This window comes from Oryzias latipes, chromosome 5 (assembly GCF_002234675.1).
Source record: "Oryzias latipes chromosome 5, ASM223467v1".
NCBI lineage: Eukaryota > Metazoa > Chordata > Actinopteri > Beloniformes > Adrianichthyidae > Oryzias > Oryzias latipes.
Window position 1 is genome coordinate 4,833,860 of NC_019863.2, and position 16,696 is coordinate 4,850,555.

Below are 16,696 nucleotides of genomic sequence, written 5' to 3' on the forward strand. Positions count from 1 at the left end.
TTACGTCATTTCCGGAAATATAATTTATGGATGAGCGCGAAAGAAATCACTTAATTTATGTTTCTAAATTAGGTTTGATTATAAAAGGTTATTTTAAAAGCTGCTATATTTTATTTTGGTTTGAGAGTTTATACTTTTTAACTGAATTCACTAATGTTGTAAAAATATTGTGCTGTCCCATCCTAAAATGTCAATCCATTCAATTCATCCCAAATCCAGTTACTGCGGGCAATTTATGCAGATGTCTCATTAATCAAAATGTTTCTAAAACAAAGGAGACTTCACAGCAAAAGTAATCTTACATTGCAGTAGAAAATGCTCTAATTTTGTCTCCTTAGCAAATCGTCTATTTAAGTGTCCAGTACTACAAGTATACTTAGTCTATACTAAAAGAGGGGCAGTGTACTGGAAGATTACTTATTTACTATCTTTATTGTAAACTCAGACTGTTCCAATATAGTCTGAAGAAGTATTCCGTTTGTATACTTCCTGTACTAGATGTACACACTCTATAATGGAATCTGAATAACTTATTGTTATTCAGATCTGTAAAAACAACAGTGGGCTGATTATCCTGGATCGATTTCAGGTCAGAAAATCCAAACAATATTAACTAGCGATCAAATCGTTAATATAAATTGTTGCATCCGTTTCAAGTGTACCTAATAAAATAAAACTTTGGGTGAACAGTTATTTTTACAAAAGGTAAATCTTTTTGCATATTGCCATAAAAACTTTACTTTCTTAATTTTATCTGTACATATTCCTGAGCAATGTTAGATACATTTGTAAGTTTACAACTGAGGGTCCTAACTGTTTAACTTTAAGGTCTGCAAGTTGAAAGAGAACATTTCTGATTACATTGTTAAATAAAACATAAGTGCAGAGAATTTGCTTCAGAAAAGTTTTTTAATAAAATTATTCAAGGCATCAGTTATGAACAGTTTCAACATGTCAAGACAGGTTTCAAATCTTTAAAGTAATATATCAGCAAAATAGTTTTGTAGATACTCTACAGGTTCTCTAAATGAGTACAGAAATGTAAAAAAGCTGCTTCTAAAGACTTAGACTAGAGTTGGCACAGCCCTGCTGCAGTTACCAACAGTCTGACTGACACCAGCAGGCGAGCTCATGGATTACACTAAACCTATGGAAATGCATGGAACCTTTGGTCATTTAAAGTCTCGTAAAGTACTGATATAAGGTTGGTAATACTGTTTTCACATTATAAAAAAAAAACAATATTTGGCAGACAAAAGCCATGAAATAAAACAAACATTTCATCCAAAAAAAAATCCAAACAATGACACTTTTTTTAAAGTGCCATACATTTCTGGCATAATCACAAACTAACATCTGAACCAAATGTTCTGGTATCTTTGTATTGAAGTTAAAAAAAAAAAAAAAACCTGACTTGTCATCCGTCATCCTTTATTGCATTATATATCTTTATGCTAAAATCTATTTTTTTTTCTCTAAGGAATGCTCAACAGTCTTATTAAAAGGCAGCTGAAAATGTTAAGCACTGTAGTTACAGGATTTTTCTAAATCACTGAACCGAGAAAAACTCAACATTTGTAAACAAATGACTTTAAAAAACAGAATACTTCAGGGCTGTTTTTTTTTGTTTTTTGTTTTTTTTAACACAACGGTTTGAGGAAACAGGCAGGTCCGGCCACGCCACCGATGAGAGCTAAAGACACAAAAGAATCCTGCAGGACTGACAAATGAATGAAATTACACAGCGTTTATGTGAGGCGTCATCACAGCTTACAGGTCTGGCAATACTATAAGGTTAGATTTTAAGTTAGAAATCAGCTAATCAGGTTTTAGCTGATCGGCAAATCTTTAAGTCTACTGCTGCAGGATCTCCTCGTGGAGGAAGACAGCTCCCGCAATAAAACATTTGTTTTCTTTTATTTAAACCTAATGAAAAGAACAAGTCAAAAATGGATAAAACTAAACAATTTCCAAGAGCACTTTTCTCAAAAACAATAAAGCATCTCATCACAGTGTTTGCTTTGCTGCGGTACGTCCAGTCAGCCACATAAACCCCATTCCAGCTCTGACTTCAGCATCTTTGTAGATAAGAATTGAACCTGCTTTTAATATCAGGGAACCTCCACAGCTTCTCAGTTCCATCAGTGAAGCAGGAAGAGTAGTGCAAGCGGGAGTAAAAGGCACAAAGCCCACATGCCCATTACAGAGGAGGCTCTATTTTGCACTTTTTCTTTAAGCTCACAACCTTTCCCTTTATACCCACCGTAACACTGGCACTGGAAATGTGTTCGGAAAAAAGCCAGCTCTGCTTTTCCAGGAGCTCCTGTGACTCTCAGCTGGCCACTCGGACTCGTTATGCTGTGTGTAGCCGAGCTGAGGTGAAGGTACACGTCCCGGTCGGGTTCTCGGCGGAAACATCGACCGAGGGACCGACACAGGTGCTTGCTGCACTGCTCTGCCGCTGTCGACACATTGAGGAGATACCGACCCAGTGATCCCACAAGATATTTATTCAAGATGTTGCAGCTGGTCTGTAGGATAAACGATGACAAGTTAGCCCAAAGCCAGCGGACAACAGCTTAGCGAGCAGCAAATCAGCAGAGAAGGTCTTACGGTGCTCGCATACGAAGTATCTCCCCAGAAGATGACACCAGCAGCTCCAAGAGCAACGCTCTCACCTATGGTGGAAACCAAGTCCGTCTGCAAGATGGGAACACAAATAGTTAAGGGGAAATTTGGGAAAAATATAATGTTGATAATACACTAAAGAATTTAGGAAAGTATGAGAAACCTTTGTCATGGATTCATGGAAACAAAACTGAATTCCAGAGCCTCAAGTGCAAGGACACACACTAGTATTAAGAAAAAAGTACAACATTTTTACAGTACAGTACTTACAGGGTGTTTAAATGGTACTTTTGTTGTACCCGCTGGGTACTTACAAGGTGCATGCTGGGTATTATGTGGCACTGCATTTGCTTTATACTTGTGTGGTATCTACTTGGTATTTATGCTGTACACACTAGGTTTTTACATAGTACCTGTTTATGTGTTGTGTTCATGTGTTTTTTGTATAAATAAGAGAGCCACAAGAGACACATTAGCACAAACTCTTGGGTTATTTCTTCAACCCAATTCCTGAGCTATTCATCTTGGGGTATATTATTGGGTTACTTTTTTGGGGAGTTATAAGAGTTTCATTTGAACCCAACTTATGTTTTTTTTTTTCCTGAGTTGAGGTAACCCTGAAAAAAATGTACCGGTTGTCCCTTTTTAGCCACAAAGGTTGGGTTAAAAACAAACCAACCTGGGTTATTTTTAACTAATGGAACTAGTACCACATAAATACACAGCAAGTACCATGAAAGTACCCAGTATGTACACCAAAGATACCATTTAAGTACCACTTAAATACCCTGTAAGTACTGTACTATAAAAGGAAGCGTAATGAGTGTGAAGCTCTTTGTCAAACACATTCATATTGATGGCAGGATTCACAAAGAAGACAGTGGTAGAGCATCCTATATGCTCAAATTATAAGTCATTTTCTGCTCTGGTAGAAGAAAATGTTGAAAAACTTTGGAAATCAATAATTTTGGACTTCTTTTTTACTATGATAATGCAGTGTAATTGTCAAATGGCTGACAGATGAATCGCTGCTTTTCCAAACTGACCTCAGTGAGCAGGGTCATCTGACCGTTGTAGGTGGGCCGGGTATAGACAAAAACAGGACGAGCGAGTCCGTCCCCGACAGAGGCTAGTCGCATTGCCTCTTTAACCCGATTTCGGACAAACAGACGGCCATAGTTTGTGGAGCTCAGAACAGAGTCCATATATATGGATGGGAAAAAAGCTGTGCATTCCATCCAAAGCCAGTTAAGCTGATTGTTGCGTTCCACCTCCACAGCAGGACAGACGCCGGTATAGTTCCTCAGGCCCTCCTTGTAATTATGGTTGTAGCAGTCTGGAAACAGGTAGAAGCCCCACAGCTGCTTCGGCCTCAAACTCTTCCCAAGTTTCAGCGTCTCCACCATGAATTTACGAGCCGACAGCTCGAACTCCTGCAGCGCCACTTTCTCCACTTCTCCTGGGGTCCACTTGAGGTTCTTCTCGGCGACCAAATCGCACGACTTCCTTCGATAGATGTCTTTGGCATCCCAGTTTCTGATCCACAACGGGCGCCACTCCTCCCAATCGATAACAGCCAAGCCCTTCGCCCCGGGCTCTGGTATGTACCTCTGCAGACTGTCGGGCATCTTTTCGTAGTGCTGGGACAGGCTGGCGAGCTGCGGAAGTCCGCCGTGAACCGCAGCGCCTCCATGCTCGAAATACGGGTACAAGCCCAGGCGTTCTTTGTAGAACATGGTAAGATTTTGCCGGACAAATCCCTCGTTGGGAGTCGCCACGATGTCAAACTGGTTCAAAGTCAGAGTAACACCATGGCGTGTTCCGCACTCCTGGGTTGGAGCGTTCCACACTAAAAGGACCGGCTTCTGGGAATACAAAGGCCAGTTTGTCTGCTTTGTATCAGCTGCACAAGCGACTATCCATGATGTAAACAGAGTCAAAAGCAGCTGACCAGCAGGAACCATTCCCTCCATGTTCACTCCTCACTTTTTTCTCCCTAGAAAAGAAAGAAAAAGAGTGTTATCCATCAGGTTTTGGTTCTTTGAGACCAGCAGTTGAGCCCCGGCTCCCAGTCAGGGACCACTTCACAATGATGAGCCGTTTTAATAAACACGTGTTCATTTAAATGCCTTTAACTGAACACATGCGTAAAAGCGTCAGTACGCATGCGCGCATGAGAAGCTTCGCATAACGTAGGACATTTTCCGAACGAAAATTTCGGTTTAACAAAACCACTCGTCAGATTTTTACATTTAAGTTAGTTGTTGTCTAACTTTGATACTAGAAAACTTTTGTTGTTTTATTCTCCACCTCCTGAAAATTCTATTAGAAAATAAAAGTTAGCAGATACTGTTTTTTTCTCTTGGCAAGCAGTGAATGCTGGGACATGAGGTCATGTGACCGGTTTCGAACAAGCTGATTGGCTGCAGCCAGTCTTCACAAACATAAAGGAGCAGATGTAGCTCAAAGAAATACTTTAGAATGTGGTATTAATTAACAATTAATTAACAAAATAACTGTTTTATTGTTGTTTCTTGTATTTCTTTTGACTAGCTTTGCAATGATGCCTCTCTTTCTTGGATTGGACAAGTAATGAGGAAGTTATGACACTAAGAACACTCATCTTTCATTACTCGGTCACAAAGAATTTGCTGTTTTCCTTTATATTTTACATGGAATCACTTAAAATGCCACAACTTTCTCATTTTCTGACCTATCTGAATGATCTTTATACCATTGGAAAGGTCTCTTAAGCCCTTTCCAGTGACATAAATCAATCTTTGTCATAAAGCCGGGAAATCCAATTTTTTCTTCTTGTGGCACAAGTTTCATATTTATATATTAAAAAAAAAAAATCAACGAAAGGAGGATAAAAATAACTTTTTTTAAATAAAGTTTACGTCCCACGAAAGAACATGAAATTTTTGCGGACTTTAAAGACACTTTAAAAGTTACTTAGCCAGATTAGCTAAAAAGCTTCAATGAAACCAACAATAGTAAGCTAGTAGTAGAACAAATTAGCTAGCGGGAGTCTTCGTCTAACCTTTTCGAGGCCCAAAATGCGAGTATTTTTCCGTCCTGTTGCCGTCAGATACATTCCGTTTGCGCCGCCCTGCCATGTGAAAATTAGCTGTCATGTTTTGTCTAATCCATTCTGATAATTAAAAGTCCAACCAAACTGCCAGAAATCACTTCAAGAGGGCTAATGACGGAAGACGTTGAGCAACAGCGGATCGTTACATTTAATTGGCGCGGCGGGGTAAGTTCAGTCATTCATCATCAACTTTATCCTGCATTCGATTTTATTTCAACGCAAAATGAACTTCATCTTCTTAAAATAATAGTCTAATTATTTTATAAAAAATATTTAGGGTATTAAAATATTATTTTAGGAATTGAATTACGTTCAACTCTGTTTCATCCCCCCTCTGAATATGAAGGACCTGTTTAGTCTCGTCCAAGCTTGTTCCAGTGAGGCAAATTTCATTCATAAGTGTGACATCTATGGGCAAGGAAATACTAATAAAAGAAAGTTTTTTTTACCAAGAAAAATTACTTATAAACAACAAAGCTAAAGGGGTTTCATTCATAGGTTTTTATCCAACAAATCAGTATATGCAAAGGCTAAAAAAGGATATTGCTAAAAATTGTTCTTTCTGCTTTCAATTTGAGGAAACGTTGATACATATTTTTTAGACTTGTAAATACACTGAAAAAATATGGGACAAATTAGCAAATCCGATCAAAACTAAAATGTATACACATTTTACTTTAACAAGGAAAAATGTCTTGCTTGGTTTCATTAATTATGATAATAAACCTTTGTCTTAGTTTTATTTAATACATCTCCTGATTTTACTAATCAAGTATTATATTCACAAAAATGAATGTAGCAATAAAAGTCTCTCTTTTTATTTATTTATTACCCCTAACCCTAAAAATGAAATGTCAAATACTATTTTCATTATCATTTTAATTAAGTGACAGAATAAGCGATGTTGAAGAAGAAAATGAAAAAGCATTTTGGCGGAATGCTTTTTCATTTTAATTTTGAATCAACAAATGCAGCTTCTTTTGAAAATGAAAAAGCATTTCTGGTATTGACTTTTATTTTTAATTATGCTACACAAATAATTCCATATGGGACGTCCAAAAAGAGGAAGATCCAAAACGCCAAAAGCTAAAAACCCAAGAGCAACACATCGATCAGCAGCCTGAAGTGACTGAAGTTGAGTTTTAGTTGAAAAGCAGCACCCCCCCCCCCCCCCCCAGCAAATATGAAATCCTTATTAGCAAATAATGTTTTAAAATAATTGGAGTATATTTTCTTTAGGGAAGCAGGCAATACATTTTTAACAAGGTTGTGGTGATTATTTGCTTTTCTCAATACATTTGAAAAATGGGTTGACATATTTTGCTCAGCATAATTAATATAAATATAGTGAAAATACATTTCAAATTTGATCTTTAAATCAAATTTCAATGTCTTTTTGAATTACATCCATATTTATTTTCTTACCGGCAATTTGTTCTTCTTCCTTTAATCTTCAGGTGAACTTAGTCTGGCTGTTTGTTTGCATTTACCTTCATAGTAATGGAAAGGACACTCTTGGATGTTCATCCTGCAATTAAATCCTCCATGGGTGGCTCTTAGATGTCCGGGAATCTCCTCCTCCACGTGACCCACAAACCGTTGTTAAGTATTTTTTTTATATTTGCTCTCCAGCATCATGTTGAGCACAGGAAGTGTCTGCACCTGCATGAGGTCAAGATACATGTCATCTCAATAGATTCTGCAGTAAAATGTGATGCCTTGTGTCAGAATATTTGGTCTCAGTTGCAGGTCACGGGACACTGAAACAGGAAGTTTCAGTGTTTGGGAATGTTGCCCACCTTAACCATGGTGCAGATCCTCCCTCCATCCTCATTTTCTGCTCGCTACGTGGAAAAAGAGCCAAACGTTTGGACTGGACTGCATAACTCTACATTATGATGTACTTCATTTCCAGCAGATGTATTAGTTATGGCATCAGAAGGATAAATGTGAAGGTTCACACATCCGGACCTGTTTCAGAATCGGAGGTAGGCTCCACTGCAGCAGATGGTGTGTAGATTCAGCTGAGTGAGGTCAACGTTTGCAACACAAATTAGGATTTTCTCCAGGAAGATACATATAGAGCGCCTAAAGGGCCAATGAAGAAAAAGAAACTAACTGGTGAGCACCACTTAGTTTCTTTTTTTTTTTTCACTTGCATAAGCACAAAAAATAAAAATAGAAAAGGCAAAGCATGCATACATATATATATATATATATATATATATATATATATATATATATATATATATTCATCAAAGCTTTTTACAGACATATTAACTCTAAGGCATATATATATATATATATATATTCATCAAAGCTTTTTACAGACATATTAACTCTAAGGCAGGGTTTTGTAAGTGCAAGGTGGCAATGGTACTTAAATAACATCTTGTGGTTTCATGTCTATAAATATAATTTCCACAGATGCTCAGGTTTGGATATGCTGAGTCAGAACATTTATTTCCTCTTTTACTGCTTAGCTCTGCATGTTATTTTATGCTTTGTGATAATCAAAAAAATATAACAATAAAATTTCTTCCTCAGACTTTCAAAAGAGGATTTTTTTTTTACCAGGAGGGTTAAAAAAAGAAAAAGACTTTATGTAGGGTAAGATCATTTCAAGGTAGCAATAAAGTTCTGTGGATCTTGGCACAGAACTTTTCATTTTCTAAGGACAGCAATATCAGACTGCTTAAAAGAAAATCTCTGCAAATCTCCCAGGTTTACCCTTTAAACAAACATTTTGTTCACTTGGCCTCCAAGCAGCAGCCTTTTCTAGTCCAGTCGGAGGTCAGCAACTCTAAAGTCACTTTTGCAGTTTTTACAACCTTTTCTTTGGATTAATGTTAAGGATTCAATTCAATTTTATTGTACAGCCCAAAATTACAACAACAGTCGTAAAAGATAGGATTTAAAAGATGCATACGAATGGAAAGATGGATTGAGCACTGAGAGTAATGGCCATATCGCTTGAAAACCACAGATAAAAACAAGATTAGAATAGAACAGAATAGAATAGAATATCTTTGTTTACAAAGCATTTTTCCCAGAAAAAAATCACAAAGTGCTTTACAAAAGGACCATAAAATCATATCAAAACACAAAGAACAAAATACAATAATAATTAAAAAAAAACACCATAAAACGTAGTAAAGCAAGGACTAAACTCAGCTAAAAGCGCTCATGAATAAAAACGTCTTGACCTGAGATTTAAAACACTCAACAAAGTCAATCTGAGCAACGACACTGGGAGAGAGTTCCAAAGATGAGGAGCAACGGCGTGAAATGAGACATCTCTCGTCTTAAAGTAGGTTTTTGGAACAACCAAAGATTTTGGTTGGAAGACCTCCAGGATCGGGCCGAAGAGTACGGGGTTAAAAGGTCAGATATGCACATCAGAGCTTGACCATGCTAGGCTCGAAAAACTAAAAGTAGAATTTTAAAATCAATTCCAAATTGGTAACCACTGTAAAGCCGACAACAGAGGAGTGACCCGTTTACTGGTTCCTGTTAAAAGCTGCAGAGTTTTGGACGAGCTGGAGACAGTTTAGGAAACATTTGTTAAAACAGGTAGAAAGAGAGCTGCAGTAATCTAAACGAGAAGAAATAAAAGCCTGAATAACTGTTTCCAGATCAAAGTGAGACAAAATATTTTTTCATTTTGCCACGTTCCTCAGATGATAAAAACAGTTTTTTATGATCTGTTTTGAGTGACCTTCCAGGGACATAGACTTGTCAAACAACACCCCAAGATTTCTGGGGCTGGACAGAAGAGCTCAGAGGCCCTAAGTGTTGTCTGATGGAAGGGACTTTATGTTTTGGGGCAAAAATCAGCTTCTCGGTTTTTATGGGTATTTAAGACTAAATGGCCATGTTTTAAAGCTCGTTAAGCAATTCAACAATTTTTGTAGTTTGTAGTAAATGGTTTTTGCGGTAAAGATCAGTAGAGCTGGATATCGTCTGCATAGAAATGAGATGTGGCTAAATTGATTAATAAGTGTCCCAAGAATAAAATGAATAAAATAGGGCCAAATACATAACCCTGGGGAACGCCACGTGCTATTTTTTTCAATTTCAGAGCTTGAGGAACCCACAGCTACATTAAAGGTTCTAAGATATAAAATAAACCAATTTAAATGATGTTAGTAAAGAGGTATATGATTGATCAGGAAGTAAACAATTGGCAATGATTTGTCTTCCTGTTGTGTCTTATGAAAAAAGCACTAGTGGGGTACGATGATGCGTCTCTTCAATCTTCATCACTTCTGCTCCCCTTCCTGCAGCAGATTTCATCACCTTGTTTAGAAAAGAGCAGCATTTTTATCCATTCAATGTGTTTACAGTTACATCTCAAACAAGCTGAAACTCTACAAAACTTGATTTTGTAATCAGCTGCTGGTCCAGGAGGGGATTCTTCATCACTGTCCCGACAGTCACAGAGGCATGTGTCCTCACGGCACCGGGCCCTGGTCCACGTGCTGCTTTCTGAAGGAGGAATCCACTTTCGTTTTTATAACAGATCCAAAGAAAAATAAAGGGGCAGAAATCCCATTTATCCCACCACAATATGACTAAAATGATTAGAAATACTCTGTGAAACAGCAGTTTCTTAGGAAAGTAGGCGCCGGTGTTGAGCGGCGCCACATTTACAGCGAGGCGTTTTGTTTGTGGGCTGTAGCTTCTGCGACAAACCGTCAGATATCTTTAGAAACACCTGTCATAAGTACTCTACTGCTTCGTGTTAGTGATACAAGTAACATACCTATTTTTATCTTTGCACAACTTACCTCAGATTGGAATATTTTTGCGAGATTTTCGGCAAAAACAGACGCTTGGTGTAAACAAGAACATGATGGAACTCCGTCTCTGACCCTTCCTACGAGGAATGAACGCGGGAAAACGTTTGAGCGGTGGAGCGGAGACGTACAGACGGCAATTTGAGCGAGAACGTCTCTGTCGGCATCAAAGGGTCTTTGTCAATGCCGACTCAAAAATTGGGGTGGCACAGCTTCCTGCTGGGGTGGCAGCTGCCCCCCCTTGCCACCGTGTTGCTCCGCCCCTGGACATACTTAACCACAAAGAACAACAGTATGAATGCAGGTTTACATGTTCCTGTTATGTCAAAGACATTTAGTTTTTGTTGATTAAAAGTACTAATAAGGAAAAAAAAGGTTTGTTATCATTTATCGTCTTAAATGAATAATATATATTGTTTAAATTTAGGCTAAATCAATTTGACTGCATCACATCGCCACAAAAATAGTTAAATCTTTTCTGTATGGATTCATGGTCCACGTATGGAGATGCGCATCGGACATTGTGAGAGGGAAACACACAACATTAATTCATATTTAGAGAAATTTTGCTTGTAAGTTTGATTAATTATTGCATAAACTAAAGGTGTGCAACATTTGACCTATTGCTTTCATCTTTCATAATTGAAAGCATCCTCATGCTGCTGTTAAATTGTTACATTTATTGATTCTAATAGACTTTTTATGTTAAATCTCAACATGCATCATTGTAAGTTCAGTCAAAATTGGCATGAATATAATTTTCTAATGTTTTAAGTGTTACGCTTCAAATATATTGTGACTATCATAAACAGCAGGGAGGTAAATGGATAAAGAAACTCTGATTCACACGCTGTGCAAGAAAAGACAAAACACAGATTTTGTTTGTGATTTAAAAGTTTTTAATAAATTACATATGAAACAATCGATGCCAGAGCAGCAAAAAAACAAAAAACAACCCCAAAGAAAGTGCAGCTCAGAAGCCACGGAAGCAAGTTCTTTCAACCTGACAACATGGCATGCAGGCCACTGATTGTCAACTCTATGCTACTGTTCACAGGCTGATCTTGTTCCATGCATAATAGATGCATCCCAGACTCGTAGTTCAACAGATCCTAACAATTTAAAGCAAAAAATAAAATAAAAAGGTCAAAGTTCATGTTTCATTTAGTGTCTGGACTCATTCACACGGGCATGCACACTTGAAACCAGAGGATTTGGACAGTTTGGCGGGCCCTCTCCACTGACGACCCATCCTGTGCCTGTCCACGAAGCCAGACATTTCACCAGACCTATTCTGCTTTGAAGGTGGTTGGGGCTTGCATCTGTAGGGGAAACCACAGGACGGAGTTGACACAGTGGCACAGCGTCTGATGAACCTGGGAGATCATCAGGTTTCACAGAGTATAACTGGGAAATCTACATGGATGCACGGGTGGTCCAGCTTTATAATTCCCTGGAAAAACAAATTCACAAAGTTACTTAAGCCGGCTGTAAAAAAAATAAAAAAAATAAAATAAATTTTGCAAAAACGACGTAAACGTGCTCACCTGAGGTGTTAAGTTTTTTTGAATCCTTTTCAGCTTTGCTTTTTTACGGCCATTTTTCGTCACAATTGTTTCTTCATAAAACTCATGAGCCAAGTCCCCATCCTCATCGAAGAACATAGAGCTGCAGCAACGAAAAGGTTACAAGAGCACGACAATGAATCCGTCCAGCATCAGATTCTAACAGCAGATCAGAAAATGACCTGAACAGTTTTAACACACATGAGCATGACGCCAGAACTGTACATTTAAAGGCCCAGACGGGGACGTAATCACCTCAGATGACATCTGGGTTGTATGGCTAATCCAGGGGTCGGCAACCTGCAGCCCCGGAGCTGCATGCGGCTCTCTGTGTTTTGTCATGTGCTAAGATTGTTGTGGTGCCTTTAACACCGTCGGGTAGTGTGAGCAGGCAGGAGGAAGAGAGCAGCGTGAACGCGCGGAGGGGGCGTGTCTGCAGCTGTGAACGCCGACCAAAGTCTGTTATGGGATGGAAAGTTCTTCTAGAACGAAAGTCAGTGGCGTTCTCGTAGGGGGCACACGAGCACCCAAAAAAAAGAAGCAATTTTCCCCCTAGACTAAAACCACCCATTTCCACGTAAAATTAATTAAATTTGCGTTAGGACGCCCCTACTATCCTGTCAACTTGCTGCTATGACGACCGTATGTTGCTTTGTCTGTGTAGAACACGCTGGGGGGGGGTTTTAACACGTGGGGGAAAACAACTTGGAGCTGCAGAGGATGAGAACAGGTAGAGAGGCGGTGGCAGGGCTTAGACTCACCGCTTATGAATCCAGACAAACTAACAGCTGCTTCCTAATAAAAAATTGTTTTCATCCATTAAATTCATTTAGTTTATCGGGTTTACTGGATTTAAAGAAAAAGAATAGAAAGGAGTCTGCATCAAAGTGAATTTGTTTCCATCATCTCCCTCATCTTCACTCTGGGTGTTTGACAGACAGAAAAGTCCATTCAAGGTTGTGGAAAATGGAGAAAAATCAAAGGAAACATCACGCTCATAAATAATAAAATCGTTAACCGAGACACAGCACCCCCTGCTGGTTCACTGCGCTGATCAAAAATCCCACACCGTCACAGCTCTAGGGGGAATACGGTATATGTGTCGAAGAAGACGCAAGTTTAATGTAAATTGAACAGCCGGAACAGACCCTCATCACAGAAAATGCAAGAAGAAATGCATATGACGCAGCTTTCAAGTTAAAAGCAGTGTGAAAAAATCCACCATCACCAACGGGTTTGGAAAAGCCGGTCTGCTGCGTGACGGAGAGGACAGCCCAAGCTCAGGAGGGAATTTACCTCAGAGTGACACTGACGACAACGACGGAGGCACAGAGAGTGTGTGGCAAAGAATATCTGGCGCTATTCCAATCCGACACTGAGGAGGAAGACTTCCATGGTTTCAGTGCACAGGAGGAAGATGACGAAAGCCCTCAGTGAATTTGACGTTTATGTTTTTTAAACCCACCCTGTTAGTGCTGTGTTACGGTGTGTCACTGTTGTGGAAGAAAACTTCCAGCGCACGCGCTGCACAGCGCTTGCCTCTGCACAGCATGCGCCTCTGTGCACGCCTGTAAGTTACTGCTGCTCTCAGTGACTTTTATTGGTATGTTTTTTTTTAACCAACCCTGTTACTACCATATTACTGCCGTGTCACAGGCACTGTTTGGAAAGAAAAGCTCAGGTATATTATTAATGCTTTGAAAACTCTGTGTACCGTTTTTCTTTGTAAATATGTCATGTGTTGAACCTTTCCTGACGGTGGTCGGAAAATGCAGGGGAGATCCTCTCCACTGAGGGCGGATCTTCCTTCGGGGTTCACTTCCCCGTTAGGACCCTCAGAGCCTCCAGAGCGGGTTAATATAGAATCATTTACCGTTCTTCTGTGGGGAAACCTTTTATTACAGTTCCCCTTCACTCTGTATATCAAACATGAACGCGCACCCTCAACACACTTCTGCTGCACGCGCCCCCCCCCCGTCTTTCTTACACACGCGGCACAGTTTCAGCACATACACATCCTTATTCTACAACACGTTTCAATGTGGGCACATGCGGCTTTTAGACAGGTGCGGCTTATATATGGACAAATGGTTTATCCTTTAAAAATGTAATGGGTGCAGTTTATGATCAGGTGCGCTCTATAGTCCAGAAATTACGGTAATTCTTTATTCAACTCCGTGGGAATCAGGAGCAGACGAAGAAAAGCAGTTTGCAGTTGGGTTGTACACACCAACATTCTCCAATGACAGGAAACAACAAGTATGTTTGACGCATAAACTCCTTTTGAGCACTGCTGAATGGAGAATATGCCTTATAATGCACCTTTCTTTAAAGTAAAAGATTCTACTTCTGCAAAAAAAATAAAAAAAACACACCAACAATTTCAATTCCAATTGCATTCTAAATGTTGAACTCACTAAGTTGTTACTCTTAGACCTTGGAGTCATAAATACTTATTGGTGTATTAGCTATGAAATGCCCTGCAGATGCATGTAGTTCTTGATTTATGGTCCTGCTATAAAGCATTCCAACATTTATGGCTGGAGACTGGACATTTACCTTCGTCTGGTAAACACAAAGGGTGTTGCACCCGGGAAGCTCCGAGCTCTCGCCAGGGTCTGCTCACTTCCATCTTTGGCTAAATCGTCCCCGCTACCGGAGCCAGAAAAAGACCAAAATCCTCTGGATTTGGAGCCACTGCCTCCCATCTTCAACCGCAGCACATTATTTACTTGGCTCGCAAGTAAACGGTGATGCTACAGTCTGACTGTACAGAGGAGCGTGGCAACTTCTCAGGCAACACCTAGGGGAAAAAATGAGACACGAAGAAGAAGGAGACAATGTTCCTGAAAACAGACAGAAACGGAAAACTCACAACATTTAAAAAAAAAAAAAATAGGAAACATTTAAACCACCTTCGCTTTGTGGGACTTAAAAACACTTAAATAAATGTCAAAATGAGCAGGAAAAAAAAGGGGGACAGGATGACAGAGCAAATAATAAGGACTACTTTAGGTAACAAACAAAGGCCTCCTTCCTATTTATTCTAACAATATCTTGTTAGCAATAAAGACATAAATAAGCACTCATAAATCCTACGACAGTCTTGGTTCGAGTCCAGAAGACAATAATGTTGACACGGCTGACGGCAGCTAACTTTAGCTAGCATTGGTCGACAACACCGACAGTGACTGTCCCTGCCTTCGTTTTCTTTTCGGCTGTTTTAAAGTCCTTTTAGAACCAGGCTGCAAACAGAACCAGAAATCAGCCAGCACGTTACAAAGCAAAGGCAGCTTTAACCAGGTCAACATGTTCCTTAGCAACATGATCATGACGTTCAATGATGGTGACAAAAGCTAACATTAGCCAGGTTGGTAGCGGCCGTTTGTAACTCTAGTTTAACTGAAAACGTACCGAAAGTGAGTGATGATGTGATCGCAGATGAGAACAACGCTTGGGAAAAACTGGAAGTCTTTGACGAGTTGCCAATTCAACCAACAAGTAGAGATCTCCTAACCCCCCACGACAACTGCTTTAGCTAGCTTCTTCTTCTTTTAGTTTTGGAAAGGTTGAACCCTGAAAAGCCCTAATTCATTACCGCCCCCTGGCGGCAGGATGAGAATTACATCTTTCTTCCTCAAAGATAATTCCCCAAGCCCTTTTTTTCGCTTTAAAAATGATGCTTAAAATAAATAAAAGTCTATTTCTGTCTGGTGTTATAATATTTTTATGATTTTAAACAAAAGACATACTTGGGGGCATGCATTTGTGAAAAATTGCTTTCTTTAAGTGGCATGCCTGTTCATCGTTTGCGCTGTCAGGAGCACTATGTCCAAACCCAACCCATGTGACAATGTCAAATCAAGAACAGTTGTTATAATGGTGGTAGATGTAATCTAGGGCTGCATGGTGGTGCAGTGGTTAGCACTCTCACCTCACTGCGAGAAGTGCACATGTAGGTTTCCCCTCATGACTCTTCTCACAATCCTAAACGTTATTTAGGTTGACTGGTTCCATATTGTCCCTAAAGTGTATTTGGTTGTCTGCCTGGAATGGACTGCAGCATCTCCATGACCCTCACCCGGAACAAGCAGGATTTGAAAATAAAAAAATTTAAGTATTAGTAGTAAACACAGTACTACTAGTAATGGTTTAATCCTTTAAACCACATGTGTCATACTCAAGGCCCGGGGGCCATGTTATTTTATGTGGCCTGCAATGTTATTTTATGTGGCCCACAAGAGCACAAAAGTTTTTAATTTCTTAAAATAAAAATTTCTCTAGTTGATTACATATTATTTACGTGTAGCTGCAGTTGTTTATTCAATGTTTGTCTTATGTGTGTATGCAGACAAACTGTTGTCATCAAACCCTCAGTTGGATGCAAGGCTGTGTGCAGCCTTTTTTAGTAAAATGTGACACGTGTAATACATGTTCTTTCTAGCTCACTTTTATGTTATTTTTCTTTATTCACTTGGACAGTTTGATCCTTCATTAATGGAGTAATCTGGGTTTTAATAAGCGGACAAAATTTAAAAGGATTTATGCAAGAGTAACAAGCAAACATATGTTTTCTATGTAACTGTAATTGTTACTTTAAAAAGTTAAAA

The 16,696-nt window shown here is 39.2% G+C and overlaps 1 protein-coding gene and 1 long non-coding RNA gene across 2 annotated transcripts; both read right to left on the minus strand.

The window, feature by feature from the left end:
• Positions 1 to 890: 890 nt before the first annotated feature.
• LOC101161047 (hyaluronidase-2) lies at positions 891 to 5,851 on the minus strand. Its single transcript, XM_023954756.1, has 4 exons — positions 5,672 to 5,851; positions 3,675 to 4,624; positions 2,614 to 2,700; positions 891 to 2,531 (listed from the first exon to the last, which is right to left on the minus strand). The coding sequence occupies exons 2-4, from the start codon at positions 4,599 to 4,601 to the stop codon at positions 2,142 to 2,144; spliced, it is 1,404 nt and encodes a 467-aa protein (XP_023810524.1). The 5' UTR covers positions 4,602 to 4,624; positions 5,672 to 5,851; the 3' UTR covers positions 891 to 2,141.
• A 5,546-nt stretch (positions 5,852 to 11,397) lies between these two features.
• Positions 11,398 to 15,662, minus strand: LOC101161305. Its single transcript, XR_908748.3, has 4 exons — positions 15,501 to 15,662; positions 14,646 to 14,889; positions 12,069 to 12,189; positions 11,398 to 11,974 (listed from the first exon to the last, which is right to left on the minus strand). It is a non-coding gene; the product is annotated as an uncharacterized LOC101161305 (long non-coding RNA).
• Positions 15,663 to 16,696: the final 1,034 nt, after the last annotated feature.

Coding starts and splice junctions, on each gene's coding strand:
- LOC101161047 (XM_023954756.1), bottom strand. CDS start 4,601: ATGGAGGGAATGGTTCCTGCTGGTCAGCTGCTTTTGACTCTGTTTACA. Junction 2,701..3,674: donor AGATGACCCTGCTCACTGAG/GTCAGTTTGGAA, acceptor CCCATCTTGCAG/ACGGACTTGGTTTCCACCAT. Junction 2,532..2,613: donor ATACTTCGTATGCGAGCACC/GTAAGACCTTCT, acceptor TTTATCCTACAG/ACCAGCTGCAACATCTTGAA.